Source organism: Simochromis diagramma, unplaced genomic scaffold (assembly GCF_900408965.1).
Source record: "Simochromis diagramma unplaced genomic scaffold, fSimDia1.1 OVJJ01000660.1, whole genome shotgun sequence".
NCBI lineage: Eukaryota > Metazoa > Chordata > Actinopteri > Cichliformes > Cichlidae > Simochromis > Simochromis diagramma.
The window spans coordinates 203,699-218,897 of NW_024387084.1; the positions used below are offsets into that span (position 1 = coordinate 203,699).

General features: G+C 38.5%; 2 protein-coding genes across 5 annotated transcripts; one reads left to right on the forward strand and one right to left on the reverse strand.

Moving 5' to 3' along the window:
• Nucleotides 1-2,631: 2,631 nt before the first annotated feature.
• LOC120742631 (golgin subfamily A member 6-like protein 22) lies at nucleotides 2,632-10,903 on the reverse strand. 3 transcript variants are annotated; one of them, XM_040046053.1, is made up of 16 exons: nucleotides 10,708-10,903; nucleotides 10,430-10,465; nucleotides 10,190-10,225; nucleotides 10,020-10,067; nucleotides 8,547-8,582; nucleotides 8,379-8,426; nucleotides 8,080-8,115; nucleotides 7,910-7,957; nucleotides 7,235-7,282; nucleotides 6,880-6,927; nucleotides 5,658-5,705; nucleotides 5,379-5,559; nucleotides 5,187-5,285; nucleotides 4,425-4,502; nucleotides 3,960-4,231; nucleotides 2,632-3,470 (listed from the first exon to the last, which is right to left on the reverse strand). In XM_040046053.1, the coding sequence occupies exons 1-16, from the start codon at nucleotides 10,728-10,730 to the stop codon at nucleotides 3,404-3,406; spliced, it is 1,152 nt and encodes a 383-aa protein (XP_039901987.1). In that variant the 5' UTR covers nucleotides 10,731-10,903; the 3' UTR covers nucleotides 2,632-3,403. The 3 variants fall into 3 exon arrangements, with proteins under 3 accessions (XP_039901987.1, XP_039901988.1, XP_039901989.1); XM_040046054.1 differs by having other exon boundaries at nucleotides 3,944-4,231; nucleotides 10,708-10,893; XM_040046055.1 differs by lacking the exons at nucleotides 7,910-7,957; nucleotides 8,080-8,115; nucleotides 8,379-8,426; nucleotides 8,547-8,582 and having other exon boundaries at nucleotides 10,708-10,894.
• Nucleotides 10,863-14,984, forward strand: LOC120742630 (heat shock 70 kDa protein 12A-like). 2 transcript variants are annotated; one of them, XM_040046050.1, is made up of 4 exons: nucleotides 10,863-11,173; nucleotides 12,185-12,409; nucleotides 12,487-12,658; nucleotides 13,696-14,984. In XM_040046050.1, the coding sequence occupies exons 1-4, from the start codon at nucleotides 10,892-10,894 to the stop codon at nucleotides 14,766-14,768; spliced, it is 1,752 nt and encodes a 583-aa protein (XP_039901984.1). In that variant the 5' UTR covers nucleotides 10,863-10,891; the 3' UTR covers nucleotides 14,769-14,984. The 2 variants fall into 2 exon arrangements, with proteins under 2 accessions (XP_039901984.1, XP_039901985.1); XM_040046051.1 differs by having other exon boundaries at nucleotides 11,103-11,173; nucleotides 12,172-12,409; nucleotides 13,696-14,982.
• The last annotated feature ends 215 nt before the right edge of the window (nucleotides 14,985-15,199 follow it).

Sequence of the window (15,199 nt, forward strand, 5' to 3'; positions counted from 1 at the left end):
TGTCACGCCTCACATCTGTCCCATATGAAGTGAATGTAAGTGGAGGCAGCTACATCCCCCATTTAAACATTTGTATTGTGAAGCCTTTACTTTGAAAGATGTTTCCAGGCTAGCAAAGTGTTTTCTTTTTGTTATGTTATGCAAAGTCTTTAGTCTCTAATCAAAGCAGCTCTGCTCTCATCCAGACTGTTTGATACACAGAGATAGGCATAAAGGTGTATTGATTACAGTTTTTACACATGTATATCTCTTCTTATAGAGGAGGAAGAGTCCAAAAAGCTGAATGACCACACAGCTGTTTGCGTTTGTTACCCACAGGCTGGAAAAAAGACCAATTGCACTGTGATGATTTGTAGACTGTGACTAACTTTAATTTTGTATCAAGGATCATAAATAATATAATATAATCATAAACCTTTTCTTTAGCAGAAAAGTGTGACCTTCTTGATTGATGCTGTGAAAACAGCACATAAAAACAACCTGTGATATCCTGCAAAAGTTAGTTATACTGACATAACATACAAAAGAAGGACTTAGTGACAGATCACAGGAAGAGGTGTAACAGCTGAAATCTGTAACATCAGCTTCATTTTGTTGCTTCTAATTACAGGAAAAGGCCCAGAGCAGCCAATTAGAGCCAGATTATGTCTTTAATCCCCGGCCACAGAATAAAAGGTTAACAATAACAGTAAAGAGCTTGCTTTTTTTATGTTTAATATGTGTGATTTAAAAGTGAACACAGCCAATGAGTGTAAGGAAGATTTAAGACTGTTTTCATAAAGTGCACTAAAGGTTAATCAGGAGGAGGATCAGTGATCCCTCTAGTTTCCACTGACGGTTGCTTGGAGCAAAGCTCAGGAGGGTGAGCTGTGTGCTGTTTGACGATTCAACAGGAATCCAGAGAGAATACGGAGCAGAACAACAGCTTTTATAATCACGTCTGCGCAACAGAAACTAACTGGGGCTCAAGTACCCCTCATATTCAGCGTCACTTTACTGAAGAGACATTACAAGTCCTCCATCCATTTTCTTCTGCACGTCCAGATCAGGGGGGAGATAAAGTCTACCCCAGCAACATTTCAAGTTCTCCTAAATACAAATCTCTTTACTAATATTAAAACTAAAGATGTATTCCTCAAATAAATTCACATTACAATACAATAATGCGACTAATGTAGTGGTGATTCCCTTTGTTTGTCCAACCAAACATCCTACAGCTTAAAATTCACAAGCCACTGCTGCACTGTGGTAATGTTTTGTATGCAGGCAAAAGAAGTCCAACTATCAAACTCGAAAGTTGTGTTTTATCTTTTTTTTTCCAGTATGGCAAGCAATAACACATACCCATCTTTGTTCCTTCCTGCCGCTTCTCCTGCTCTGGTAAAAAACCATAGGCCCACTTAAGTGCATGCTGGTCCTACACCAGTCCCTTTATTTATACTAAATTTGCCTACAGTTCTTCCTGGCTGACCTAACAAGATAAACAACAGACCAAAACAAAATGAAACAAATATTAACCTACAAATAAACTCAACAACAAACTTTAACAAATCTCAAAATAACAAAAATAAAGAATAAATGGCTCCAACACTCTGGCCCCTGATTGTGCATACAATCACAATTACTTTAAAGTTATAAAAAAAGGAGCTATTCCCTCAGGCAAGTCTTTAATCTCTGTTCATGATGTTATTTCTCTTCCAGTAGCAAAAGAAGTTTTGCAACTGGCCTCTCCGCACGTCGTTGTTTGTAGTCTCACAGAACGCACCAAGCCTTTTGCATCTTGGTTTACATTTAAGACTTTTGTCATCATCCATGATCCTCTTGGAGCTGTAGCGTCTGTAATCAAGACACTATCTCCAGGTATAAGAAATATTTTAGTCCTCGTCCATTTTTGTCCTTCTTGCATCTTGCAAACAACTCTGCCATGTACTGTACCTGTTTACACTTTTTCCTGATATCATATCAGTGCTTCATGAGTCATCTGGAACTCTGGTGATGGGTCTGTCGTTCAATATAGCTTCAACTTCACAGAAGACTGTTTGGAGTCTTTCATCACCCAAAGCTTGTTCTTTGAGAACTGAGACTAAAGTACTCCTTATGGAACGAATGAAACGCTCCCACACAATCCTTTGCCAATATTATTGAGAATAGCTCCAACAACCCCCGGCTTCTTTTCTCAGTAGCTGACTGAATATTTCCCCTGCTTCTCATATAAAAAGCTCCACAGAAACGTGTGAAAGATTTTTTTTCAGTTTTTCATTAATAAGATAGAACAACTCTGATGTATGACCGCCCTACCTTCACATGAAGTTTTTACAAAATTCACCTGCTCTACTGCCTTTGACACGTTTGAGCCTGTGTGTTTTAATCAGGTAGAAGAACTTTGTAATGGTATAAAGACATCATCTTGCCCAAAAAATGCCATGCCAACACATTTCTTGAAAAAGATTTTTAAGGTTGTTGGTTCTGACATTTTAGAGATTTGTAATAGCAGTCAGTTTTATGTCATTAACATGTTTTGGGATTAAAATCAGAGAATAAATGTTGGAAACTTTCTGTCTGACCAACAGTGGCTGCAGGCTGCAGCCTTTCCAGACACATTATAAAGACTTCTAAATAAACTTTGAAATCCCATGAAGTGCAGAAAGCTTCAGTAGAATCTGGTTTTATTTATTTGCTCTGAGGTTATCTTGGCACTGAAGCAGCACACAACACAAAGAAGAGACTGCAAATTTTACATGAGCACAAACTTTACATCAAATTTGAAATTCAAATCATTTGTATTTTACTAAGATATGTGGGACTGATTTGCCTAACTTATCCTGACCGGACTCTCCTCTGCTCTCCATTTTGAGTCACTGTCTAGTTGTAGTCATAAGTAGTTTATTTGACTTAAGTTCCTTTAACAGCAAAAGCAGAATAAACACTTGTTTTCTATTCAACTTTATTCATGTACAGCAGTTTTCTCTTCAGTTTTTGAAGCACTTTAATCCTTGCTGTTTAAAAGTTGAGGAAATGATGAGCAAAAGATAATTTCAAATATAACAACACCCAACCTGAGGACAGATTCTGTTACCAAACTACACCCTCCACTTTGACAAAGGTAGTGCTACTGTCAGTTAAGGGAATTTTTTTTTTAACTTGTGGCTTCTGGCCTGCTGCAGTGGTGAGGTGGTGCAGGGAGCTCAGGGGGCCGTGTCAACAGAGGGGGACAGGTGTTCATGTTCAATTCAGTTTTATTTATACTGATACTGTGTCAAATCACAACAGCATTTGCCTTATATTGTAAGGTAGACCCTACAATAATACATACAAAGAAAAACCCAACAATCATACGTCCCATATAGCAAGCACTTTGGGAGAAGTGGGAAGGGAAAAAAGAAAACCTCAGGCAGAACCAGACTCAGAGAGGGGCGGCCATCTTCAGCGACCGGTTGTGGTAAGAGAATGAAGACATGATAAAAGACATGCTGTGGAAGAGAGCCAGAGATTAATAATAAGTATGATTCAATGCAGAGAGGTCTATTAACACATAGTGAGTGAGGAAGGTGACTGAAGAAGAAATACTCAATACATCACGGGAATCCCCAGCAGCCTACAACTATTGTAGCATAACTAGCTTAAGGTCACTCTGAGACATGATATTTCTACTTTTAGAGATATTGCTCAAATGGAAGGAAGCAGTCCTACATATTTGTTTAATAGGAGCGTACATTGAGGGACATATCCTGGTCAAAAATGAGTCCAAGGTTCCTCACAGTGGTGAGATTCTGTAGACCTTTACTCTGTTCAGGGATGAACACAGGTGGTGACTTAAAACACCACCTATCACCGACAGTGCAGTCCTACCCGGCTGTTTCAACCTCTAACCCCAAAAACTCAGTAGGGTGGGGTGATGTCTTAGTAAGGTTTTACCTCTTGGACCCAGTGAATTTTTCCATACCTTGGTTGGAACTCACATCATCATTTTATCTTCACTCTGGTTCACGTCTGGATGCTGGAATGTCAAACTATATCCAACAACATTTTCAGAGTGGTCCTGGCAGAGTGATGTGGCAGATTCAGCTGTGATCTTTTGTGGGAAAAAGTTCCAAGCATCTTGCCCTGGATCATGATTTTTCCAGTCAGGCTGAAGAGGGGGATCGTTCAGCACCAATAAGGCGCTCAGCCAGCGGCACTTCTGGGTAAGGTTACTAAAGCTATGAGTTTCACCTTCCTGTCCGTGGAACCCCTGCCATTGAGAAATTATTCAAGTTTACATGGCTACAAACAACATTCAGACCAAAAAAAACCAATGTCCTGTTTAAGTTACTGTTTCTTATTAAACACACAATTTAACATCTTGTGATTGATTGCTGTCCCACAAATGCACAGTGTAGTGTATATACAATGTGTGTAATGTTGTATCTGTAACTCCAACAAACCTGAGCAGCAGTGTCTTTGAAACTGTAGTAAACAGCAAGCTGAAGGTTCTGAAGGGTTAACTTTGTGTATTCATGAACCTGAAACAAATAATGAAACCTGTCATTGATCTTTATCACAGAAGCTTCAGGCTACATCCACACGCACATGGGTATTTTTGAAAACGGAGATTTTCATTTAAAAAGAAAAACAAACGTCCACACGTAAATGCCCAAAATGAAGGAAAACACTGCCAGGAACATGCCAAAACAACAGGTGGTGATATATTCCTAACTGTGTAGAAATTTTGGCCAATCAAAGTCTAGAAGCCTCGGTGGGAAAGAGTAAAAAAAGATGGCGCATAGAAGCAGAACTGAGTCCTATGTGTCGAGGGACAGTAACTTTGTGTGTATATTCATTATATATTTGTGTGTATAAGTAAGCATTTAAACACAGCAAAATTAACAGTAAGAGTATTTTGTGTAAGTCCGCCATTGTAGAAATTCTTTTCACCGAAACAATAACGTAGCGCAGGGTGTGATGTCAAAAAAGGCGCACATCTTTGATGCAGCGTTTTCTCAGTTTTCATCCACATGTAAAAGCAAAAATTGATTTTCCCAAAAAAATAAGTTTTTAAAAATCTCCATTTTCAGTGACTGAAAACACCGTATACATGTGGACGAAAGGTGCAAACGCATAGAAAAACCTGTGTTTTCCAATATACCCATGTACATATGGACGTAGCTTTAGTGATCATGTTTAACACATCCAAAACACATTAGTACCTTCTGAGATGCTTCAGTGCTGTCCGCATTAAGCTTAAATACTGACTCTATCTCTTTCTTCTTCTGCTCTATTCCCTTTGCCCCAGATTGAAAGTTGCGCTATAATCATCAGAGGGAATGAAAATATTTTTTATACAAGAAAAAAAGTTCACACTACACTCTGATCTCACCTCGTTAGACTGTATAATGTACCTGAATGCCAACTTTGATTGGCTCTGGGTCGCTCTGAGCTGCCTGCTTGATTTTAGGCTTGATTTTAGCCCAGTCATTCCTCAGTTTTTCATACATCTCTTTCAGCCTGGTTTCATTCACTGGGTTGTTCATGTTTTCAGAGTCCCCCGTCTTTAGTTTAAGATCAACCTCCCCTGCCATTCTGATAATAATAATAGATAATGTTGAACATGAAAAAAAGATGGTGATGTCTGCACCATCATACACAGCACTGTTAAATCCAGTGTTTCTGTACAGTACCTGTCTTTGAACGATTTGAATTCTTCTTCAGTTTCTTTACGTGCAGATCTGTGGAATAGTGTTTGGTACAAATAAATGATTTGTTTCTGTGCTCCACAGTTCACATGACTATAGATATTTTTTGTTTCGTGAGTGATTTCAATTTTCTTTATTATCTGAAAAAATTGTAAATTAATAATTTGTCATGACCTTCGGAGTTAGTATTCTTATTTTTAGTTGAATCTAAAAATAATAATACATCCACCAAACTAATTCTGTGTTCACAAGCACACAGCCACACCAACAGAGGAGTTCCTTAAAAATGAAAACTGGAGAAAATCACATTTAAAGACAACAAGTAGTCATTTGATTAAAAGTTATGAACATGAATACCTTGATATAAATATCATTGCTGTGTTTGACACATTGGCGTGCTCTAACATTAAGGTATAAAATATTTCTGTAATTTCTGCAAAATGTAAACAGCTAATACCTAAAAAGTCTGCAATCTGCACTTTTATTATTTCATGTCAGTTTCTAAATTACATATATTTTTTATCTTGAGTACAGGGTAGAAAAAGGAAAAAAATGTATCTCTGTTCCAAAATATTATGAAGGTCGCTGTGATTGAGGACACACATGTTTCTATTAATAAAATAATAAATAAAAAAATTAATCAAATTATAAAAGTGGGCTGTCACTACTGTCATGATTCGGCTGTGTACAGGCAGGAGGAGGACCCAAAATGGAGAACTCATAACACACGGGAAAAACTCAAAATGCAGCTTTATTGCTGACATGGAAATGATACAGGACCAAAGTAAAATGAAAAATATAAACTAACATTCACCAAGAGACATAGACGCATGAGGGAGGACACAACACTGACACAGAGAAACACAGGGCTTAAATACACTGGGGAATAAAGAGGTTAATGAGACACAGAAGGAGCGCACAGCTGGGAGAAATCAGACATGACGAGACCAAAAGGAAGAAAAACTCAATACATTCACGTAGGACACAGAACTTCAAAGTAAAACAGGAAACGTAACACTGAGATGCAGACTTGAATAGGTGATACAGCTGACAGGGGAGACAGAGCAACTAAGAAACATAGAGAGCAAACATAAGGGAGGCACAAATAACACAAAACACCGGGTCAGTGACCCAGGACCATAACAAGCACAGCCTGAATGTGGATTTGAAGCATTTTTAAGTCTTTTATGTATTAAAATGTGTTTACCTTTCTTCTTGGATTTTCTGTTTGTAAAACTTTTCCATTTCAGCCAAACTGTTAAAACATAAAAACAAGAAGAAGTTATTCTGATACAGGTTCAATTTCAATTTTCATCCCCCTTTTAATGTTATTTTTTACAACCAATCTCTTAGTAAAATAGTATTGTGTAAAAATGGTATGTGCCTTTTTGGAAGAAATTTAACAATTAATTCAAAAATATTTTGAGGATAAAAATGCAAGTCTAAAATGAACTAATATTAGGAACAGAATGATTTAAATAATCATGGACATGTATATTGAGCGACAGTGGATAGAAATGCTGGTTCATGAGTGTCCATAAAAATTGCAGAAATCTAATTACCCTGGTTGTTTGAGGTTCACTTTGTAAACTTCTTCCATTTCACCCAAACTATTTAAAAACATAAACAAATTCATGTGTTAAAATGCATCAGATCATACATTCATCGTTAAACGCAGATTCTGTGAACAATATCAGATCAAGCTTCTTTTTTTTTTTAAATAATACCATACATATAGAAAACAACACTAACAGTTTAAATTCTACATTTGTTTCTTTAAACAAAATAAATCTGTTTTGTTTGATATTGTAAATCACTGTTATTAAGCTATTATGAAGTTGTTGATCCGTTCCATGGCACCCTTTGGTATCCTTCTTTTGAGCCACTGAAGGAACTCCATGAACTCCAGTGAACTTCATGCTCAGTTGATTTACAGGGATAAGGGTGGTCATCTGTCTCAATCCTGCTGAAGGTATGCAACACTGGTCCAGTGTCTTGCACTGGACCAGTGTTGCATAGGATTTTTTGATTGCTTTTGAGAGATTTTTACTCACTGAAACTGGGAAAAAATATTTTGAAAAATTAATCTCAGCTGGTTTTCAGTTGATGCGTATTATCAAGCATACCAGTCTGCAAAAGACTAAAATTTCACTGTTAAAATACTTTAACAATATGAGTGTAATTATGTGAGTTTGTACAGCAGACTTTGATGTTTCACCAGAATATGCCAACAGTACCTCTGTATGACTAAATTCAGTTCCTCCACTTCTTGTTTCACCACTATACTGTGAGACAAATATACAGCATGTAAAGCAAAAGTCTTGGTGAACAGATTAAAAAAAGGATCAAATAAAAAGAAGAAATGAAAAACTTCAGGCATTTATGAAAGATGAGAAAAACTATTTACTTGGCATCATGAAGTTTTTTTCCCATCTCAGCAAAACTGTTTAAAAACATTTTAGAAAAGTTATTCACAATACACACAACAATTTTGAAGAATTCATTTCAGAGATGATCATAGACGTTTCACAGACCTGTGAGTGAAAATTCATGGTTTTAGTGTAATTAAGCATATGTATTATCAAGCATACCAGTCTGCAAACGACTAAAATGTCACTGTTTAAAATAATACTTTAACAATGTAGGTGTAATTATATGAGTTTGTACAGCAGACTTTGATGTTTCACCAGATTAATCGAACAGTACCTCTCTATGACTGAATTCAGTTCCTCCTTTTGATGGTTAACCACCATACTGTGAGACAAATATACAGCATGTAAAGCAAAAGTCTTGGTGAACAGATTAAAAAAATGAAATAAAAAGAAGAAATGAGAAACTTCAGACTTTTATGAAAGATGAGAAAAAAATGTTTACTTTGCCTGATGAAGTTTTTTTTCCATCTCAGCCAAACTGTTTAAAAACATAATATAGAGGTTATTCACGATATGCAATATATTCAGTCAGCTCCATGATGAGAAATACATCTGTATCTACAGTTTTGTGTAAAAGTCCACCACCTGATTCAGCATCTTGTAGAACATACTTTAGCAGCAGTAACCTGCAGTGATGTGTCACTTTATCAGCCAGAAGTCTTATGCTTTGTTCACCCCCAGCTTTGCAAGCCTAAACCATAGCTATGTTCTTTTATATGGAAGAAGATTTCTCTCACAACCCTCCCAAACAGCCGTGCTTGAGCAGTTTTTTTCTAATTGTGATGTCATTATTATTAACCTTTAACCTGCTCACTGAGGCCTGTAGAGTTCCTGGGTTTGCGATGAATTTAGTAAAACGCCCACTCCTAGGAAGATTGTTATGTTCTCGGGTATATTTACATTACCTCTCCATATGTAATGATTCCCCACCCCTTGGTTATGACACATGAATATTTCTTTAAGGCACTCCAGCTAGCCCATCCATGCCCAAAAGCGTACATATAAAATGGCTGTACAGAAGTAAAACCAGCGATCGTTGACCACTTGCGCTTTGTGTGGTACCATATGTCGAGGCATTGTGTGTCTGTTTACGTTTGTATCACTGCAGCTTCTGACCCAAGCTCAGAAGCTGCAGTGATAATATTTGCTGGTGCCTTGTCTTGCACTCTCACATCCTGCAGTTCCTTCAGTCCCAGATGGAGGCGGTGAACCTACATGGCATGGTGGTGATCAGGCAATTAAGGAAGTTTGCATTGGACACTCAGCATTTAATGGGGCCGAATCCACTTTAATCTCCTGGCACCAAAGGGCAGCCAGCAACTTAAAATTTGCATGCCAGGGCCCCTGGCTCCCCCCTTAGACCTGGACATGTTCTATGGCACTCTTCTTTTGAGCTGCTGGAGGATTAGTGAACTCCATGCTCAGGGTGGTCATCTGGGTCAATCCAGAGATTCTGCTGAAGGCCTTGTCCAAATTTCACCAATTCCAGTCCACTGAGCTACGGACAGATTCCACTAAGAGCCTTGACCAGGAGGTGGCTCAGCAGGCTACTCTGTGCTCAGGTCATTGCAGGCGGCAGGTGTGGGTTAGAGAAACCTAAATTTCAAGACGAACAAACTGCTAAAACCTCCCTTATTGAGGTTATAGAGATGCTTTCACTTCCCGATGATCAATAACATAGGTCTGCGACCAGTGCTGATTTTTTGACTGTTTTTGAGAGATTTTTACTCACTGAAACTGGGAAAAAATATTTTGAAAAATTAATCTCAGCTGGTTTTCAGTTGATGCGTATTATCAAGCATACCAGTCTGCAAAAGACTAAAATTTCACTGTTAAAATACTTTAACAATATGAGTGTAATTATGTGAGTTTGTACAGCAGACTTTGATGTTTCACCAGAATATGCCAACAGTACCTCTGTATGACTAAATTCAGTTCCTCCACTTCTTGTTTCACCACTATACTGTGAGACAAATATACAGCATGTAAAGCAAAAGTCTTGGTGAACAGATTAAAAAAAGGATCAAATAAAAAGAAGAAATGAAAAACTTCAGGCATTTATGAAAGATGAGAAAAACTATTTACTTGGCATCATGAAGTTTTTTTCCCATCTCAGCAAAACTGTTTAAAAACATTTTAGAAAAGTTATTCACAATACACACAACAATTTTGAAGAATTCATTTCAGAGATGATCATATAGCAACATAGAGTATAATCCATGCAGTCTATCCTGTGTCCAGCTGTGAAAACCATGTAAATGAAGCAATTTAAAACATTTCTGATCAGAAACATCAAATGATATTAAAAAAAGAGCGAATCCTTACCTCAGCTCCTGTGGAGCTGCTGCTTGATTACAATGTCTAATTTGAAGGTAAAGAGGAAACGCTGATGTCACAGATATTTAGGCAGATATCCAGAGAGGAAAAATACTAAACCTTATCTGCGCACTTCATACTCTGTCATATCATTTCAAACTAAGGAAAACTGTTATACAAAACTTCAAATTGCATTTAGGCATTTTCACGTTTAAATAGTTTTAATTAGTGTAACCTTTAAATCTGCCAGTTTATACAGATGACAAAGGTTGATATAATGTATTTACCTGCTGTTCTTTTGTTTACTCATCGTGGTGTCTTGTCTTGTTTAGTGAAAGTCTTTTTCCAGTCTGACACAAGTACGACTGTTACACTGAACTCCACAGACCAGGGGGTGGAGTTCAGTGAGGTCCGCCCCCTGGTTTGTTCATAAATACTCTGTAACTGCTGCTGTTCAACACTGTTTCCACAATGGATAACTCATACATCATAGCGATAGACTTTGGCACTGCGTACAGTGGATATGCTTTCAGTCTGACAAAAAGAGAAGCAGAAACAGAACCTCGTTTAAAGTCCTGGGGTAAAAAGGCTTCACTGACGACCCCAAAGACTCCAACCTGCATCCTTTTTGATGAGCATGGAAAATTTCTCAGCTTTGGTTATGAAGCCCAGTCAGCTTACATTAAAAAACGTGGCGATGAAGCCAGAAATAAATTCTTCTTTGAATGCTTCAAGATGTCCCTCTATGGCAAAGTAAGTGTAACGATCTGATTATATCAATATTCTGATATCTCTCTCTCTCTCTCTCTCTCTCTCTCTCTCTCTCTCTCTCTATATATATATATATATATATATATATATATATATATATGTGTGTGTGTGTGTGTGTGTGTGTGTGTGTGTGTGTGTGTGTGTGTGTGTTCTGCAACAGAAAAAAAAAACGGAAGAAAACAATGAATGATCATTAACGGATGCAGCTGAAGTAAAGCAGAGCAAAGTTACAGAGGTTTTATTAGAGACACAGCTAAGCATTTTGCAATTTTGCACAATTTTAAAAAGTTTAAATTTGTTCAGTATTGAACAGCAGAAATCAGTCTTTCTTGTCGGAAGTAAGTAAAATAACAGCGCTGTAAACAACGGTAGACTGGTGGGCAATAAGCAGAATAATGCAGAAAACAGATTTTAAGATGGGAAACTGTTCTTTAAGTGCACTGAGAGAGAGGGAGGGGGAGAGAGAGAGAGAGAGAGAGAGAGAGAGCTCTGCATGAAGTCTGATTTTATCGTGGTGGAAGCAAAATAGCAAAAGTAAGAACGAATCCATGACGATGGTTATGTAAAGCGAAATGCAAAGCGTAGTTTGGATCTTCTTTTGCTGCTGATTCAGTGAATTTTGTTGGGACAGACAAAACCTGCAGCTCAGAAAGATGCAAAAAAGGGTAAATACAGAGCGCGTTCCTACCGACGCATCAGGATCTGTGAGCTGTCGGCTTTCAGTCCTGATGGCATACGGTGTACGTGCCGTCGGTCACTGACTCTGATGCGTCGACAGATCCGCTCTTTGAGTGGTTGTCGAAATGGTTTTGTGAAGTTTAACCTGAGATTCTGACGTTTTGGGCAAAATGCATTTATATTAAAAATCGATTCGGGAATTTAATGAATCTATATCACGTTATCCAAGTAAGAATTGATTTTAATCGATGAATTGATTATCAAAACCCACTTCTATTCCAAACCTATTAACTAATATCCAGTCTGCCATCATAGAAGCTTAATAGTGATGTGACAATTGAAGCTGCAAATGGACGGTCAATGAAGGCACTGAAGGTGTTCACAGAAGCTCTGAGATACCTGAAGGAGGACGCTCTGAAATTCATCTCAGAAAATGCTGGTGGGAAGCAGTTCATAGCCTCTGACTTCACCTGGGTGGTGACTGTACCGGCCATCTGGGATCCTTCAGCAAAACAGTTCATGAGAGAAGCTGCGATGCAGGTAAAACGACAATAAACAGATATGTACAGTACAGTTGTTTTAAAGAGAAAAAGGATTTATTTACCTTTGATTTATAGGCAGGAATTGTGACCGCAGGAAAGGAAGACAGACTGGTCATTGCACTGGAACCAGAGGCAGCCTCAGTCTGGTGTAAGAAGCTGCCAGCTGATGGTTTTGAAACAGAAAATAACAGTGGAGTCACATTTGAACAGGCTTCAGGAACACGATACATTGTGGTGGACTGTGGAGGTACTCTATGTTTTCATAGTGCAGTTTTTCTTACTTTTTATGTTTTTATGGTTTGAAAGAGGAGTGAAAGAAGCCATTTATGTCCACTGTGAGCGACCATCATTGAACAGCGGTGGTGGTTTACGACACCAACTCTCTGCCACCTATAATCCAGTTTTGACATCCCTTTCCAGATGCCTTAACGCCCACTCACAACCTGGGCCATCTGACCTCAGGAAATCACACGATAGGGTGGGGTTAGGTTCCACAATAAGCTCACCCGAAACCCTGGCTGATTGTGACCCACACCCATTTTCATGCCTTGGCTAATGTGATTAGGTAGAATAGAATAGAATGCCTTTACTTTCACTATACAGATATACAATGAGATAGCCTACAGAGCATCTCCTGATCAGTGCAAATGTGTGTGTGTGTGTGTGGGGGGGGGGGGGGGGGGGGGACGGGGGGGGACGGGACGGACAATGGCTCATGTGATTAGGTAGAGGATCATTAGGGGTCCATTGAATTCGAGGCAAATGTAATGTTTATAAGATTGGGGAAACCTGCAGTCAGCTGAGACTGAAGAAGTCACTTGGATGAGTGATGAAACGTTTCTCCCACTGAAACCGTTACATCCAGATGAACAGAATCAACTTTTTGAGATATACAGTTTCATACAAATTTCCTGTATCATATTTATATACACTTACTATGTTATTATGTATGTTTGTATTTAGATAAATTATTTGTCCATTGAAGCATGAAACCAGACTGTTATGGGTTTCTAGACTGATGTACAGTGAATAAACAGAGGAGCTCCAGGTTTAAAGATTAGTTTGTTTCCACTGTAATACAGTCTAGCACTGTTAAAATATATTTGTATCAACTCTTTATCATTGTATGCGGCAATATACACACTTGTGTATAGTTCTGTGTATTCACCAGTGAGTGATAAAGGCCCCAAACTCTGCATTAGGAGGGTGGAGGAGAGAATAATTTGTAAAGATGCTATCGCTTGTCACTTTTAATTATTTTAAATTACTTCCTGTGTGTTGCAGGTGGAACCATTGACATCACTGTTCATGAAGTCCTGGAGGGAGGAGCCCTGAAAGAGCTGCACAAGGCCTCAGGAAATGATTTGGGGGGACAAACTGTGGATAAAAAATTCAAAGAGTTCCTCAGAGAAATCTTCAGTGATCGTTTGTGGAATGAATATGAAAAAAAGCATCCAGGAGAGATGCAGAAGTTGATGTATGAAATCTCAGTTTTAAAAGAGAATGATGATGATGTGGAGATCAGCTGCCCATATAACCTGGGTGAAATAGCAAAAGAAAAGCAGAAAATGGAAAAGTTTTTTGAATCAGTGAGAGGTGTTTCCTGGAATGAAGGATCCATCAAAATCTCAAGAGAGAAAGTACGATCTTTCTTTGCTGAGAGTCTGAATGGCATCACCAAGAGTGTCAGAGAAATCCTGAAGAAAGGTTTCACCATTGAGTACATTCTGTTAGTCGGAGGCTACGCTCAAAGCCTGATTCTGCGTCAGCATATTACCAATCAGTTTGGTGATCAGTGTAAAGTTCTGTGTCCTTCTCATCCTCAAGAAGCAATCATGAAAGGAGCTGTGCTGTTTGGAAGAAACCCAGCATTGGTGGCATCTCGAATAAGTGCCTTTACTTACGGGGTTTCTTTGTCTCTTAGGTTTGATGCATCCAAGCATAGAGCAGACAAGAAATACACAAACAAAGAGGGCGAGTGGTGTGGTGATATTTTCTGTGTACTGGTGAAGGAAAATGAGGAAGTGGGCTGGGATAAAACCAGTGAGTACAGCTGCACTCCAATAGAAAGAGATCAGACAGCGATTACCTTTGCATTTTATCGCACAGAGAGAAATATCCAAGGTCTAGTGTATGTGGATGAGTGGGGAGTAGAGAAAATTGGTTCTATTATTCTTGAGTCACCTGTCACAGCACGTGGCATGAATCGTGAAATCAAACTAGAAATCAAGTTTGGTGCCACAGAAATGACGGTCACAGCCATAGACGTAGATTCAGGTTCCACAGTTAAAACTGAGCTCGACTTCATGGCTAAATTAAAGAGATCATTCAGAAACGTGGCAGAAGTGATTTCCTGAAACATTATGGACAAACAAATAAATATATAGATGTCAGAGTCACTGCTGTACTTAAGCTATAATAGGTACTCTAACAGTTTCTTTTCTGTATCACACAAGTAGTGAAAACATCTTCTTATGAGATCTAATGAGAACCTGTGTGCAGTTACACTGAAGTTTATTAAAGCATTTTTGTTTTATTACCATTTAAAATGTACAGATCATTCTTACAGCCAACAAGTGTGTGTGGGTGTGTGTGTGTGTGTGTGGGGGGGGGGGGGGGGGGATGCACAGTTCTGAATTCCACTGCATGAAATTGTCTTCATCAGTGCATGTGTGAGTTAAGGGTGATTATGGCCTTTGGTAATAAACAATAGGGGGTCCGTGTCCCTCTTGGGGGGACACTCCCATAGGGTTTAAATCTGGGACTCTCCACCATTTGACTCTAGATC

What these genes read in the sequence shown, in the direction of transcription:
- LOC120742631 (XM_040046053.1), bottom strand. Translation starts at nt 10,730, where the DNA reads ATGAGTAAACAAAAGAACAGCAG. An exon ending in CTGAATTCAGTCATAGAGAG is followed by an intron (nt 8,116 to 8,378) that starts GTACTGTTCGAT and finishes GTTTTTAAACAG; the next exon opens with TTTTGCTGAGATGGGAAAAA. An exon ending in CTGAATTTAGTCATACAGAG is followed by an intron (nt 7,283 to 7,909) that starts GTACTGTTGGCA and finishes GTTTTTAAATAG; the next exon opens with TTTGGGTGAAATGGAAGAAG.
- LOC120742630 (XM_040046050.1), top strand. Translation starts at nt 10,892, where the DNA reads ATGGATAACTCATACATCATAGCGATAGACTTTGGCACTGCGTACAGT. An exon ending in AGATGTCCCTCTATGGCAAA is followed by an intron (nt 11,174 to 12,184) that starts GTAAGTGTAACG and finishes CTGCCATCATAG; the next exon opens with AAGCTTAATAGTGATGTGAC. An exon ending in CATTGTGGTGGACTGTGGAG is followed by an intron (nt 12,659 to 13,695) that starts GTACTCTATGTT and finishes TGTGTGTTGCAG; the next exon opens with GTGGAACCATTGACATCACT.